The following is a 13933-nucleotide window of genomic DNA, read 5'->3' on the forward strand; positions in this document are numbered from 1 at the left end:
AAATTTTTTTGGAAATTCAATTTCTTGCTTTTTTAATATTGATGTAATATACTTAGCAATTTCTGCGGATGGTCAAATAAACAAAACTTTTTAGCGTAAATATTTCAAATAACAACTTATATCAAACAATAGGGAGTCGATTTCTAGACCTCTTCGACCCCCATAGTCAGTTTTCGTTTACGTCGACCCCCGCAAAAAGGATATCGACCCCAAGGGGTCTATATCGACCACTTTGGGAACCCCTGACAGGCATAGCGTTATCCGGGTAGAAAATTGAAGTTCCGAGCTTTGAAAGAAATACATTCCTCAAGTAAAGCATTTTCGGACCATGATTAATTTTCATGGGAGGAGACTTATTGTTCCTGGTTTTATGAGAAGTTAAAATGATTGGCTTCATGGTTTTCTATTAATCATGACAGCAGCAACGGATTTCATCCATGTAAGTTTCGTAAAAATACTGTGCGTATAACAATTATGCGATTTATTTAACCCAGACTTTAAACTTTAAAATTAACATTCATCACCTGGTAATTTGGTTGTTTGACCTTACACGTTTTCAGTGCGTGAATGGCGGTTTGAAATTCAAAACACTCATCATCTGTTATTATCCTCCTAAACTGGAATTTGTCTCCAGATCAACCGTAAGGCCTTGATTTGAATTTAAAGTTTTTTAAAACAACGATTTTCATTTTGAAGTTTTTAATAATTACTTCCGGTAACTAACATGGCCTACAAATTGGAATAGTGGACCTGTGAAATTGACCAAATCGATGGAAAATGAGTGCTTATCTTAATCCCATACACACACCAGTTTGCCAAAAGTCGGTTTTCCCAGTGATTCTATAGTCTTTCTTCATGAGGAAGGCATAAAGATAAAGTAATAATGGTCTTAAAAACTTTATACCACAACAAAAAACAGAAAATCAACAGCGGTGAAACAGATTTATTCTCGCATTTGAGACTGTCGCAAAAAAAAACGATCCATTTTCCTGTACAGATAAAAATGCGGCAACACTGTCGCAGAAGCATTTTAAATCTATGGACCACAATGTGGGTATATGCGTGTGCCATATCGTAATCACAAGGTAAAACCAAAGCGGCGACGGGAGCGTACGCGAGAGTAAGATTTGCCCTCCACACAGCGCATCATCGAATCGAATAGGGGTAGCGGAAGAGCACGGGTTGCAGCGCTAGCAGTTATTAGCATTTAGCATCAGTAGCGTTTTTTTTACGTATTTAGATGAGTTGGAAGCTGAGGGTCATCCATTGGCATACGAGCACGATGACAACTATGATAATGATGGGTTCACTTTGAGGGCGTTGAGGGACAAGCTGGTGAGTTTGTGTTGAAGTTGAAAAAAAAAACGATTGTATATCATGTTGGTATACAGACAAAAATGGGTCAGTGTTTGTGAGTATCGTATTGACTGATAATGATGAGCTAGGGTCGCTTCTTAGACACGTTTTCGAGTCGAATAATGCACACTACATGCGCACTTCACGGCCGCGGCCCACGACAAGCCGTACAGCAGACCTGATAGCGAGGGGGAGATGATAGTGGGTTTCAAAAAGGATAGACCTTTATGCTACTAGCTACGAGGGGGTAAAGGCAATACGTGACATATCGGTTTGTCAATGTCGAAGCGTGTCTTTCCGAAAATGTTAACATTGATACAGGCGTCGTGCATTTCAGCCGAAGGGGGAAGGGATTCGAGTTTGTCTTATTAGCACGAGTTATGAAATCTTACAAGTTCCTGTTTTGTCCTCGTTTTCAATTAACACACTTCCCTAAGGCTGATGCTGATGGGATACGCTGAAGCGTACGTGAAATGACCGATCGGTTCCGGATCGAACTGTATCGAGGAATCAACCTAAATGTAATTTTCTTGTATATCAATGAAGCGAATTAAAGTGTTTAATTAAATTTTACCATGTAGAATAAGCAATTCTGAGAGATTCTCCTGACTCAAGGCGTCCATTTTTGGATTATATTACGAACAAGTTTGGTAAGAGTTCAAGCACTCAAGGTTTTTTGAGATCGTTAGCAAAAATGACTGGTTTGACGTTTAGCAATACAAATACGTATTTGTACTGCTAAACGTCAATGGCACATTTTATAGACGGATATTATAGGTGAACATCAAACCATATACGAACTAAATTATTTTCCCTTGTTCCCTCTAAAAACAATTCTAAGCATAGTTAACTTCACAATATCATCAAAATAAACTTTATAGTAACAACGAAATTTGTGGATCTCAAAAGATCGCCCGGGTTGGCGGTTCAATGCGTAGGACATTTAGTGAAAATCATTTTTCCCTATTTTTGGAGGAGGAATCACTCATTGTCGAGCTCTTCTATAAACTACCTAAAATTAGGTCGTTATCTACTCAAACTTTGAGTTGATCGATAAAAATGGGTAGCGTGCTTTGTTATGGCATAACACTTGTACTAGACTTACATTTACTGTGATGATGATTTTGAAATCTATATGATTTTATGCCACGACACATCTTGAAGGATTTCTGGATAGGGATGTCGTAAAATCGATCGATTAATCGAGTAATCGATTAATAACTTAAATAATCGAGTAATATTTAATCGAGTAGCTAAAAACTAATATTCGATTATTGAGCTAATCGAATAATTTAAAAAATCCCATAGTAATAATCGAATGAATAATCGAGTAATCGATTAATAACCCAAATAATCCAATAAATCTCAATCGATTAGTTTCAAAATTATACTCGATTATTAAATACTCGAGTAATTCTGAAATTCCGACATCCCTATTTCTGGATGATAGTGAGCTAGAGTTACATTTACAGTTTATATTGACAATTTCTGAAATGTAATTCGAGGCTTTGACATTTCGACTGTCAGATATCGTTACATAATCACGCAAGAAATTAAAAACAGTGTTCTATTGTTTCAAATTTTCATTAATTTGAAACAAATTCGTCGAGCATTTTTGAATCTATTTAAAAAAAAATTAAAGTTAAACTAACTCACGAGATGGTTTAGGATGTGGCAAAAAACTTTGTTTGTTTTCTCTAGTCATGGGAGCCACGAGTCATCAAAATTGCAAATATACGTGATGTGATTAGTTTTCAGTATAATCCATACTGAAATTATCCTAAAAATGTTTTTAACAGTTGGTTCATAAAATGTATAAAAAAGGTCGGAATTAAATTACAGAGCCAAATATATGTACTATCATCAAAATGTTAGTTAAATTCAGTTAGTTCATAAAATGTTTAAAAAACAAGTTATGAAATCAATTTACGATACTTATATAATGACTAACATAAAACCTGAACAATGAAATTCATTCAAATATTTTTGTGATTTTCAGAAAATTATTTTAAGAATATCTGAAGTAGAAGTGTTGAACAATTTCCTGTGTCATAAGACAGACTTATGGAATACATTAGTAATCCTTGTATCTGATGGTCATCATTTGTTTTTATCGGAATTCGACAGTGGTGTCTCGTGACAAAATTGACTAGTTGTGCACTGCTTATGTGATATGATAGCAGATGTAACAGTTCGTTGTAAGTGAAAATTAAAGATTGAGGATGTCACTCATTATGTCACTCTCAGCTTCGTTTGCAAACTATGACAACAAAATCCATGTCCAGTCAATGGCATAAGCGGGACAAGACTTTCAATAATGCGTTCTTTCTTTCATTTGCCCTTTCAGTAATTTGCGGTTCTCGGTGAAAATCCCATAGTATGCAGTGTCGGTATTCAACTGAAGCTTTGAGAATCGAAAATGACAGAAAAAGGTCTTACAATGACTTTTACCTGTTGGTGTAGTAGTTTTGGTTTCCAAAGATGTTCTGGGATGTCATATTATTATTACTTCGATTTGTCATATTTTAGCTCATTCTGTATAGCCAAGCATCACAGATTTTCAATACATCAATGGAAGAATGAGAATTGAAATTCTGCTGATGCTCCCTGAAGACATTAGTTTGGTTTCGTCTTGTCTTTCGTGACGCTGGCAATTATTCTTTCTCATTTTTCAATAAGAAACTAAAATGCTGTAATAGCGTCGTTTAGAGTTTGATTATTTTCCAAAAACTTCCAATTCTCGCTATTTTCATTTCATCAGTTTCCAATCTATCTCTTCGTTGGGTACACGTGAAAAAGCTAACATACTGTGTTCATGACAACTGTATGTCATACCTCACAAAGTGAAACAAATCATTAATATATATTTGGATAAATCTGCGATAATCTGTGCAGAATAATTTAAATCTGTGAAAACCTGTTCAGTTTTTAAATATTCAGAATCTGTGATATACAGATTCTTCTGTGTACCTAAAATCTGTATAAAATGTTCAAAACGACGAATGTAATAATGAGAGATTCTCTTTGTTTACTTTCTCTTCCGATTATTGCGAAATATTCCTGCTTTTTTCGGGAATTTCTTCAATGCAGATTGAAAGATGATAGCTTTAGTTATTATTATCTGTAAATATCTGAAGAGAAGCATTGCTAATAGTACCGTAACAATCGAAAGAGAAAGTAAACAAAAAGAATCTCTCATTGTTACATTCGTCGTTTTGAACGTCGTTACAGAAATGTCGATCATAGCAATGGGGAAATAAGGAGTAAAGACTGTCCCAGAAAGTATGGACGCAACCAAAAACCGCTGCCATTTCGCAATGGTTCAGAATCTGTCAGTTTTTATGGCTGCGTCCTGTTGTTTACACTCTTCTCAACCACTTGTGCAGTTGTTTATTCGTTTTCATCAGTTTGTTTCGAAATACGTGGACTTTCAGCAGAACAACGTCGAAAAATTGTGCACAAATGGTGCACAGAACGCGGACTGTCACTGAGAAAGATAGCAAAAATGGAAGGAGTAAGTGAAAAAGACGTGCGAAATGCAATCAAGAAGTTCGGTGAGGATAACACCTTTGAGGATAAACCGAAAACGGGTCGAAAAAAGGTCCTGCTAACCCTCAGTTGGATAAACGTATACTGAAGGCGTTCGAGCAAAAGAAGGAGGTTTCAGTTCGGGATGTGGCCAAAATAGTGGGCACTTCGAAGTCAAATGTTCTTCGTGCTAAATAACGTTTGAATCTTCGAACCTATAAGAAGCAGAAACAACCAAAACGTAGTCCGAAACAAGAAGCATCGATCAGGCCGAGGGTTCGAAAGCTGTACAATACGATTCTTGCTTGAAATTTGAACTGCATAATCATGGACGACGGAACCTACGTGAAACTCGATTACAAATCCTTGCCGGGACCACAATATTATACGGTGCGAGAAGGGCAAATGTTAAACCAGTCCGAGACATCGATTGAAGTCGAAAAATTTGGTAAGAAAGCTATGGTCTGGTAAGCAATTTGTAGCTGCGGTAAGATTTCGAAACCCTTCATCACCACTTCAATGAACAGCGAAATATACATCAAGGAATGTTTACAAAAACGATTTCTACACATGATTCGAAGCCACAAGGATCCTGTTGTCTTCTGGCGAGATCTTGCTTCTTGCCACTACTCGAAATCAATAGAATGGTGTACTACCAAAAATGTCACTTTCGTCCCAAAAGTCATGAATCCACCAAATTGACCACAACTTCGACCAATTGAGGAATTTTGGGCAATAACGAAGGCACATCTTAGGAAACATGTCTCGGCAGCCGAAACCATTCAACAGTTCGAAAAAGATTGGAAAAAAGTGTCAAAACTTGTCGGCAAGAAGTCTGTACGGAATTTAATGAGGAACGTTCGCAAGAAGGTGCGCCAGCTATTCTACAATGGCTAAGTAGCAAATGTTGAGAATAATATTCTGTTGTTATAGTCTAATATTATCAGTATATCGGATAAAATTTGAATATCTAACACTTGTTTATTATTTACTGCGAAATCAAAGTGCGTCCATACTTTCTGGGACAGTCTTTAAAATGCACTCCCTAAGAAAGAGTTGCTATATGGTAACTTAGGGAAAATAAAACGTGAAAATTTTTTGCACTGCTATCTTCTTTCACTATTGTGTTTCATAATTATAAACAAAGAATCGTTTTATGCAATGCATCCGCAGAAACATATTTTGTATTCTGATTATTTGTCACATACACTCACAGACATTACTCAGCTCGACGAACTGATTCGCTTACTAGTCGCTTTTTCAAGCGATTGCATAACCTTGCTACATGAGAAAGGCAAAAAAAAACAAATAAATTTGAAAACTGTCCTGTTGGTCAGAAAACTCAATAAATTGAAAGTGCAGATGTTTAGGAGTAAACTTACTCTGCGCCTGAGTGAAGCTGAGGATAAATTTCTCTAAAAAAGAGTTAATGTCTGGCTCAACACGAACAGGCGACGCTTACAAAAACACAACGTCTGAACTGAGTTGAGAAGGTCCAAGATTGCAATAGGCCGCAAATGATTTTCTCGGATTAAGTAACTTTTTAGGCGTTGATTCAAATGAAACGTTCCTGTTTGAGAAACATTACCGATGTCATTCAGTGCACTGTTGAATATCTGGTAGAAGCTTTCGCTTTCGCATTTGAATGCAGCGAAATTTGCAAACGGAGCCTTATGAAATTGACCGAGAAGATGATTTGGTATGATAACAAAATTTGGGTTCTTCATGAGCGCAATGACTGGAAGCATCGTATCCGTCTCTGTTGCGACTGATCCTTCTAACCTATTCGGTGATTTGTTCAAAGCTGTCGTCCTATTTGGGGTAAATACTATTTAGTTTCATTTTCCGTTACATTTCTGAATCTTCAAGTTAAACTGCTTGGCAATCTTAATACTATACATGTTTTAGTAGAAGTCAAAAATATGAAGTTTATACGATTAACACGAAAACAGAAGTGTTTAATTACTAAGTAAGCATGCTCGCAATGAACTACTGACAAAATATTGAGCATCTTCTTCGAAAGAAAGCATATACCGTTTCCTCAAATCTTCCAATTTGTTCAAGAATACATATTATCTTCTTTTCCATATAACCGAATTGATTACATACAGTATTTGGCGGTGACGGTGTTGAGCACAATGGACTAATGATTCTCTATTTAATTTCAGCTGTTGGCCGGCCAGCGGTTCGTGGATGTGACACTTGCCTGCGAGGGTCACCAGGTGCACTGTCACCGGCTGGTGCTGGCGGCATGTTCGACCTTCTTCGAGAACCTGCTGGGCGAGAACCCGTGCAAGCATCCGATCATCATACTCCCGCGGGAAATCAAATTGTGGGCCATACAAGCATTGGTAGATTTCATGTACAAAGGAGAAGTGAACGTATCTCAGGCCGGTTTGCCAGATCTGATGAAATGTGCCGAAATACTGAAAATTCGTGGCTTGTGCGGATCGGATGCGGCACTCAATCTCAATCACATCAACAGCCCCGCTAGGAACACCGCAACCGGCAGCACATCGCTGGCAGGTGCGGGTCAACCGAACGACACGTCAAATCATAGTGGCCAAAGGGAAAGCAGTATGTAGCCGGCGTCCGTCAGAGGAGACAATCTTGAATGCTAAACTATCTCTTCCCTTTAAGGTCCGCAACGTGCAGAGCACGGTAAGATGCAGCAAAACAGTGCGCTCAGTGGCACTAAAATTGGTGGAAACTTGCTGCACAGCCTCAACCTTCAACCGGTAGCCTCATCAACGCCAGCGAAGACATCTAGTCAACAACGACTGCAAGAGCGGAAGTCACATAGTTTTCAGCACAGCGGTGATGACGGCGAGAACAGCGACAACGGCGGTAGTGGGAATGAGATGTGCATTAAGACGGAAGATCTGATCATAGGTGAATATGCGTACTGATTAATTTTTAGTTTATAACATTCGATTCTATATCAGATGAAGATGCTGGAAAAGGTGACGACGAAGAAGACCTGGAACTAGTTGGATGTGACAAAAATCAAGCAGGTCAGTTATTTTCCTTTTCGACTGCATGTTACGTAACTGTATCATAACAGATTTCAAAAGTATCGCTATAACAATTCTAATCCATGCATTCAGTCAATGCTTTTCTACCCAATGAAACTGTGTGTTGAGTTCAAGATAAAACAGTTTAACAAACGATCGTTTTCTGAAATGCATAACTAATTGATGATAACAATAGGCCTCTTAACATTTATCTTTCGATGCAACGGTTACCGAGAAAAGCGTAATTTTACCGAACAATTCGAAAACGATCGTTGATTTAAAATCTGATTTAATATCGAGTAATGCTAACATACAGTATAACACTTAGAAGGAGTCCTAGTTGTCAGCTTGTAGTACGTACTCTCGGTTGTAAAATAATAACGAAGAGATTCTCAAACCCGTACTAAATTGCATGGTATACACAGAAAATCACGTCACGATGACGACGAACGACTGGTAGGAAGGCGTTGAAGATTTCTTGTCCGTTAGTGCTTACTTTAGTTGCCAGAAACCTAATCCAAATTTCGCAGTTGTATAACTCTGCATAACTTTCTTTCTGTTTCTCTCTAATTGTCTTACATCACTCTGTCTGTCCACGAAACTCTTTCCAGAGGACGACGATGCCGTCGAGGATGAAGACATAGAGGACTTTATCGAAGATGTAGATCAAGACCTCCGACCGCTCGACGAGCGAACGCAAGAGCGTCACGAAAGTAATACTAGTAATAATAATGTTTTCACAATCACCGTTACGGACGACACCAGTAGAAGTAGTAATCAAGCTAATTCCAAAACGTCCCAAACAAAACAAGTGACCTCCTCATCTTCCTCGCCTCTGCCGTCGTCGTCATCGTTGCTGTCGATTCTAACACGTGGCTCCATCCGGGTAAAATCGAATGAAAATCTCTTTGATAACCATAAACAGCAAGCCCAAGAGCTCATAACTCCTAAAAAGTCCGCGAGCCGGCAACACGTTCTTTCGCCTTACGCTATCGCTGGTATCGGTGGTGACGATGGTGGTGGTGGTGGTGGTGGTGTTGGTGGTAGCATGAGTGTTGATGATGGGACTGATTCCGGTGTATCCGGTCTTCCATCTTCTTTAGTGTACAATCGAAACACAATGGATATATACGTGAAACCAAAGAGAGGCATCGGGGGCGCCAGCACGGCTAGCAATCCGGACATATCGCTCGAGGAAGCTGGAAGTGAACTATCCACCGATGGCTACGAGAATATCATCTGCTCGCCCAATTTCCCTCAACTTGGTGGCAGTACGATGGGCAGCTATCAGGATGATGATTACGACGATTTCGACATCCAAATTCTGCCAGATGATAGCTCGATGACGAATGGTGACAGCGATGGCGGTGGAGATGATGAGCTGGTCTATCCTCCTCCGCTTCTTCCGTTCGGTAATTCCGAAACGAGCATCACGCGTGTGCCATCGACCAAAGGGAGGACCAGAACCAACGGTGGACCGGGCCTACTTCCCACTAGGAGGTACGGCCGACAGTCCAGCGGACGAGGTGGCAGTAGTAGGCTACTCAGTCGCCTAACCAGGGAGAGCAGTGACGTTAAGATACCACTGGCCAATGGAGTGGCTATTCCTCCGTCGGCATTCGTGCTGAGAAATCCACGTGGTAATCAGCCTCGGTCGTACAACACGGATGCTCTGTGGTCTGCCCTGATGGACGTCAAAGCGGGCGAAAGCATATACAGGTACGTTGATTGGGTTTTGTTTGTTCGCTCTTTTGTTTTTCTTGTTTCTTCTTACTTAATATTTATTGGTTGTTATGAATTGTTGGTTTCGATATATATTGTTTGATTTGGTTAGAATGAGTTCTTTAATGCGAACTGGAATTTTATCACACCAGGTTGGCGGTTCAATGAATAGGAAATTGATCTTTCAAGCCGGTTTTCGCGTGTTCGAGTCACGACCTGAAAGAATTTTTAGTGTCAGTAGGATCGTTGCACCACCAAGCAATGGATTCTGCACGTTTTGTATCGGCAGCGAAGTCTGTTGAAACAGAAGGGTAAAACCCACAAAAGGAATATCATACCAATTTTCTTTCCTTTCCTTTTCATATAGAATTTCGATATGTTTCCCTTTGCACGCCGTACGTGGTTCTTCTTCACTTCTGGGTGGCGTAACCTCACTCGAGATGACGCCGATTGATGGCATGGCAACTTAGGCTATATTGTCAGTTAAATTTCGTGTATAGTCCGATGGACTTTCTTTTCACTGACTACAAGTGAAAACCTCGCGGCGTGATAACGTGGAGTCGCCAAAGTACGGATTAAAATCCTTTCTTTCTCGCGAAGTACTCAAATGTTCACCGCACTAACACTATACAACGAGTTCACTCGTTGAGGGTTTCACCGGATGCCATACGTGATTAGAGAGATTTATGGCTCTAGCATGAGGAATAGAACAAGTTTTCGAGAATAATTGCGGTCTTCTAATCAATACTAACTGTGTCGATTTCCAATAATAACTTTGTGTTAGTCAAACTGGAAAGATTCAAAACGCAAAAAACTATGGGATTTTTTGAACTGTTGGCGAAGGATTAGTCATTTATTGTCAAAATCATTGCTAAAATTTATTGTGAACGTTTAGGTAGCTGTTTTTTGTGCTCCAAATTAAACTTATTTGTGCATATGCAAAATATGTTATCGAAAATAATTCTTCAAGAATTTCGAATGACTAAAAGTTTGCTGGTAATGGTGATGAAATGTGCTGATCACATTCATCCAGTGCTCCATGATCGAGGTCATCCTGCGTTTTTCACGAATTCGAAAAAAAAAAGAATTCCTATGATTATATCACTCGTGTGAAATGAACAGCGCCTAAAAGAAATCCTCAAAAGGTTCACTTGCTGAAGCGCACATCAACCATCTGATTTTTTGACTTGTGAGAAGGCTTTTTTTAAGGCCAGGTACCTAAAAAACAAGTTTAAAAAATATTTCATAATTGAACTTTCAACTACCTAAGAGCATATTCAGCAGCTGCGAGATTCATATGGGTGGTCTATAATATAACTGAAACTGAAACAAACGTATCCCCAGCAAGCCGTTCTAGTTTTATTTATTCGACCAGTTCTTCTGTCAAATTTAAAACTGGTCTACGATGCCGTTCTATTTTTTGTATATTTGAAACACGAGTAAAACACTGCTGGGGCTGCCAGTTTTTCTTGTTATAAAATTCTGATTTAAATTTTGTAACTGACAAATTATGCATCTAGAACTAAAACACTCCTGAACATGCCCTTAGGATTTTTTTTCAATAGCAAAAACGTGGTTTCGAGTCAAAGCCACCCTGGGTGCTTTGACCGCCGCATTTGTGCCTGGGTGCGCACTTTCTTCCCTTTTCTCTACCAATTTCTCAATAACGTGTACCTTCAGGATTAATTCTTCAATTGTACACACTTAAATTGCATTACCGATCTCAGCTGTTCCATCCTCGGTAACTGATTTTTTCAGTAAAAATAACATTTCATCACAGCGGTACCTTAAGGTACTACTGTCAACATATGTTTATTTGTACTGATATAACAGTAGAATGAATATGTTCGGTAGACCGGCTGTTCTAACTAAACTCGCCGAAAGATGGAAAAATTACCGAACGAAGTTTAGTGTGCAGGAGTCTTTTCTAGCAATTTATTCAAAACCAAAATTTTCGAGTTTTGAAAATTTTTTGGAGGAATCTGGTCTTAAATGCAATACACAGACACTTTGAAGAGTGAAATTGCTATAAAAATCGTGAGGTTATACGAAATTGTCGTTTCTGTTAGGGAAAACCATGATAATGGCTTGAAAAACAAGATACTAGAATCGATGGGTAAAAATATTTCCAAGCAGTAGGTGCAATTATAACGAAAATCTGTTCAAAGCTTTAAAGTGAGTGTTTAAAATCTGATCACTGTCTGTACGATTTTTTCCGTGTTTTGAATTCACTCCTCTATAAAGAAAATATGGTCCTATGTCAAAAATCGACCTCTCCCGCCCTTTTTCAAAAAATAACTACTGCTTACTTTGAAAATTTCAACATCATAAGGAGTGTATCGAAAATAAGTTATCCACAAATTTTTCTCTCAAATCATGATAAAAAACGATATTTTATTCAAACTAAAATTGATCCTTTATTGTACCAGGTTAAACTTAAACATAATGAAAACCGTATGATATTTAAGTTATTCCTTCACGAATTATCGAATTTTTAATCGAACGCTCTTCATTAAGTTCCGGCCAAGTGTTGCATCGCATTTTTTGGACGCTTGAGCCCAAATTTTTTTGAACTCCTGCATGTTTCCAGCTGCCTTACCAGTCTTTTTGACCATCTTCACGATTGCCCAGTAACGTTCGATCGGTCGAAGCCGAGGGCAATTTGGTGGATTGATATTTTTCACAACGAAATTTATACCCTTTTCCGCAAGCCAATTGAGAGTGGTTTTGGAGACACTCAGATCGATAGATTTCTGCAATTATAGTTCCAGTAATGTAAAACATGGTTGACTTCAAACCACAGGAACATATTGCTTGCCATACCAGTTTCTTTCGACCGAGTTTCTCCACTTGAATCGACCTGTCCGCATCCTCCCCAACTCCTGTTGATCACATCCTCCCCAACAACGACAGTAAAGTATTGTGTACCTGGAAGGGTTTTTGAGTCCTCCTTTACATAAATCTCATCGTCCATAAAAACGTATGCATCCGGACACTGCAAAAGACGCGAATACAATTTCCGTACAACATAAATGTATGTGGATAGCTTATTTTCGATACACTCCTTATTACACCAAAATTACATTACAACATAAAAAAATAAACACCCTCATTCGTGTTTACGTCCGTATCGAACAAACGACGAACGGATACTTTCGAACGAATACAAATAAACCATTCTTGTTTTCCCTCGAATGAATTCGAACGCGACTCGTTTGTCACAAAAAATATTTAAATATCAGTAAACTTCTTCAAATAAATGCTGAGCCATGATGAAATCACTCCAATTCTTGTGATTAATCACATGCGAAACGCTAGAATGTATGTCAGTTTAGTTTCGAACGATATGTGTATTCGAACATCATTCGTACGAACGGAAAGTCCCATTCTCGTTTACAGATGAATAGACGAAATGCCGTGGTTTGGATTCGTCAGCCCAATGTTGCGAATCAACCGTTCGAAAACATTGAAAACAGCTTAACCGATTTCCAGCAAATCTCTGATGAATTTGTTTTTTTTTAATAAAACATTTAGAAAACATAGCAGTCATAACAAAATGCTTGTTTTCTTTCTGGCTAGCTTTCGATTATATACGCGGTTCCAAGTTTTTACGCATCAATTTTTACCATTACCAATGTAATAAATATGTACACTATCGAAAACATGACTAAATTGCAAAGAATATGTAACATATTTTTTGCAGATACTACTGATCGGATTGCTACTTTCAATGCTTTTGTTTACTTTGCACGAAGTTTGATTTCAAAATTTTATTTACCGACTTGAATAAAATTTATCTTCAGTACGATATCTGTTTATGATGTAGTATTCGTCACTTCTTTGATGCTTGGAATCTTCCTAAAAAACTACCTTGCGATGCCGATTCTTTTTTACACAGGAATCGCGTTCGTACACATTCGAGTGAATGTTTATTCGTTCGAAAGTATGTGTTCGTCGAATAGTCGATGCGGACGTTAACAAGATACGAAATCAGTAAAAAACAGGTCATATAACAAATGATATTAAACATTTTTCATTTCAACTTAAGTCTGTACCAAAACTGGTGGATTGGCGTTGTTCTTATGTATGTACAATGTTTGGAAGAGTGATTAAACGGTATTACGAATTTGACATACTTACGACCGTATGAGAATGAGGATGACAATTTTGATATCTTTTTTTCTTATACAGCTATTTGTTTCCCAATGTTATGATAATTTGCTTCCATGGTTAAAGCAAGGGCTTATTTTCTGTTGAGACATATTCCACTAGCGATTGTTCAGATTGAGATTTACAAAGATACAGTATTCGAA

At 38.3% G+C, this 13933-nt stretch overlaps 1 protein-coding gene across 4 annotated transcripts in view; it reads left to right on the top strand.

The window, feature by feature from the left end:
- LOC131440283 (protein tramtrack, alpha isoform-like) overlaps positions 1–13933 on the top strand; it is a 29612-nt gene that overhangs the window by 11315 nt on the left and 4364 nt on the right. For 3 of the 4 annotated variants that reach the window (XM_058611411.1, XM_058611409.1, XM_058611412.1), the window contains 4 exons: positions 7053–7461; positions 7525–7776; positions 7830–7898; positions 8510–9617. In XM_058611411.1, coding sequence (XP_058467394.1) covers positions 7053–7461; positions 7525–7776; positions 7830–7898; positions 8510–9617 — 1838 coding nt within the window. The remainder of the gene's footprint in view (positions 1–7052; positions 7462–7524; positions 7777–7829; positions 7899–8509; positions 9618–13933) is intronic. The other variant, XM_058611413.1, reaches the window with a different exon arrangement.

The sequence above is a fragment of the Malaya genurostris genome, chromosome 1 (genome assembly GCF_030247185.1).
Source record: "Malaya genurostris strain Urasoe2022 chromosome 1, Malgen_1.1, whole genome shotgun sequence".
Classification (NCBI taxonomy): Eukaryota; Metazoa; Arthropoda; class Insecta; order Diptera; family Culicidae; genus Malaya; species Malaya genurostris.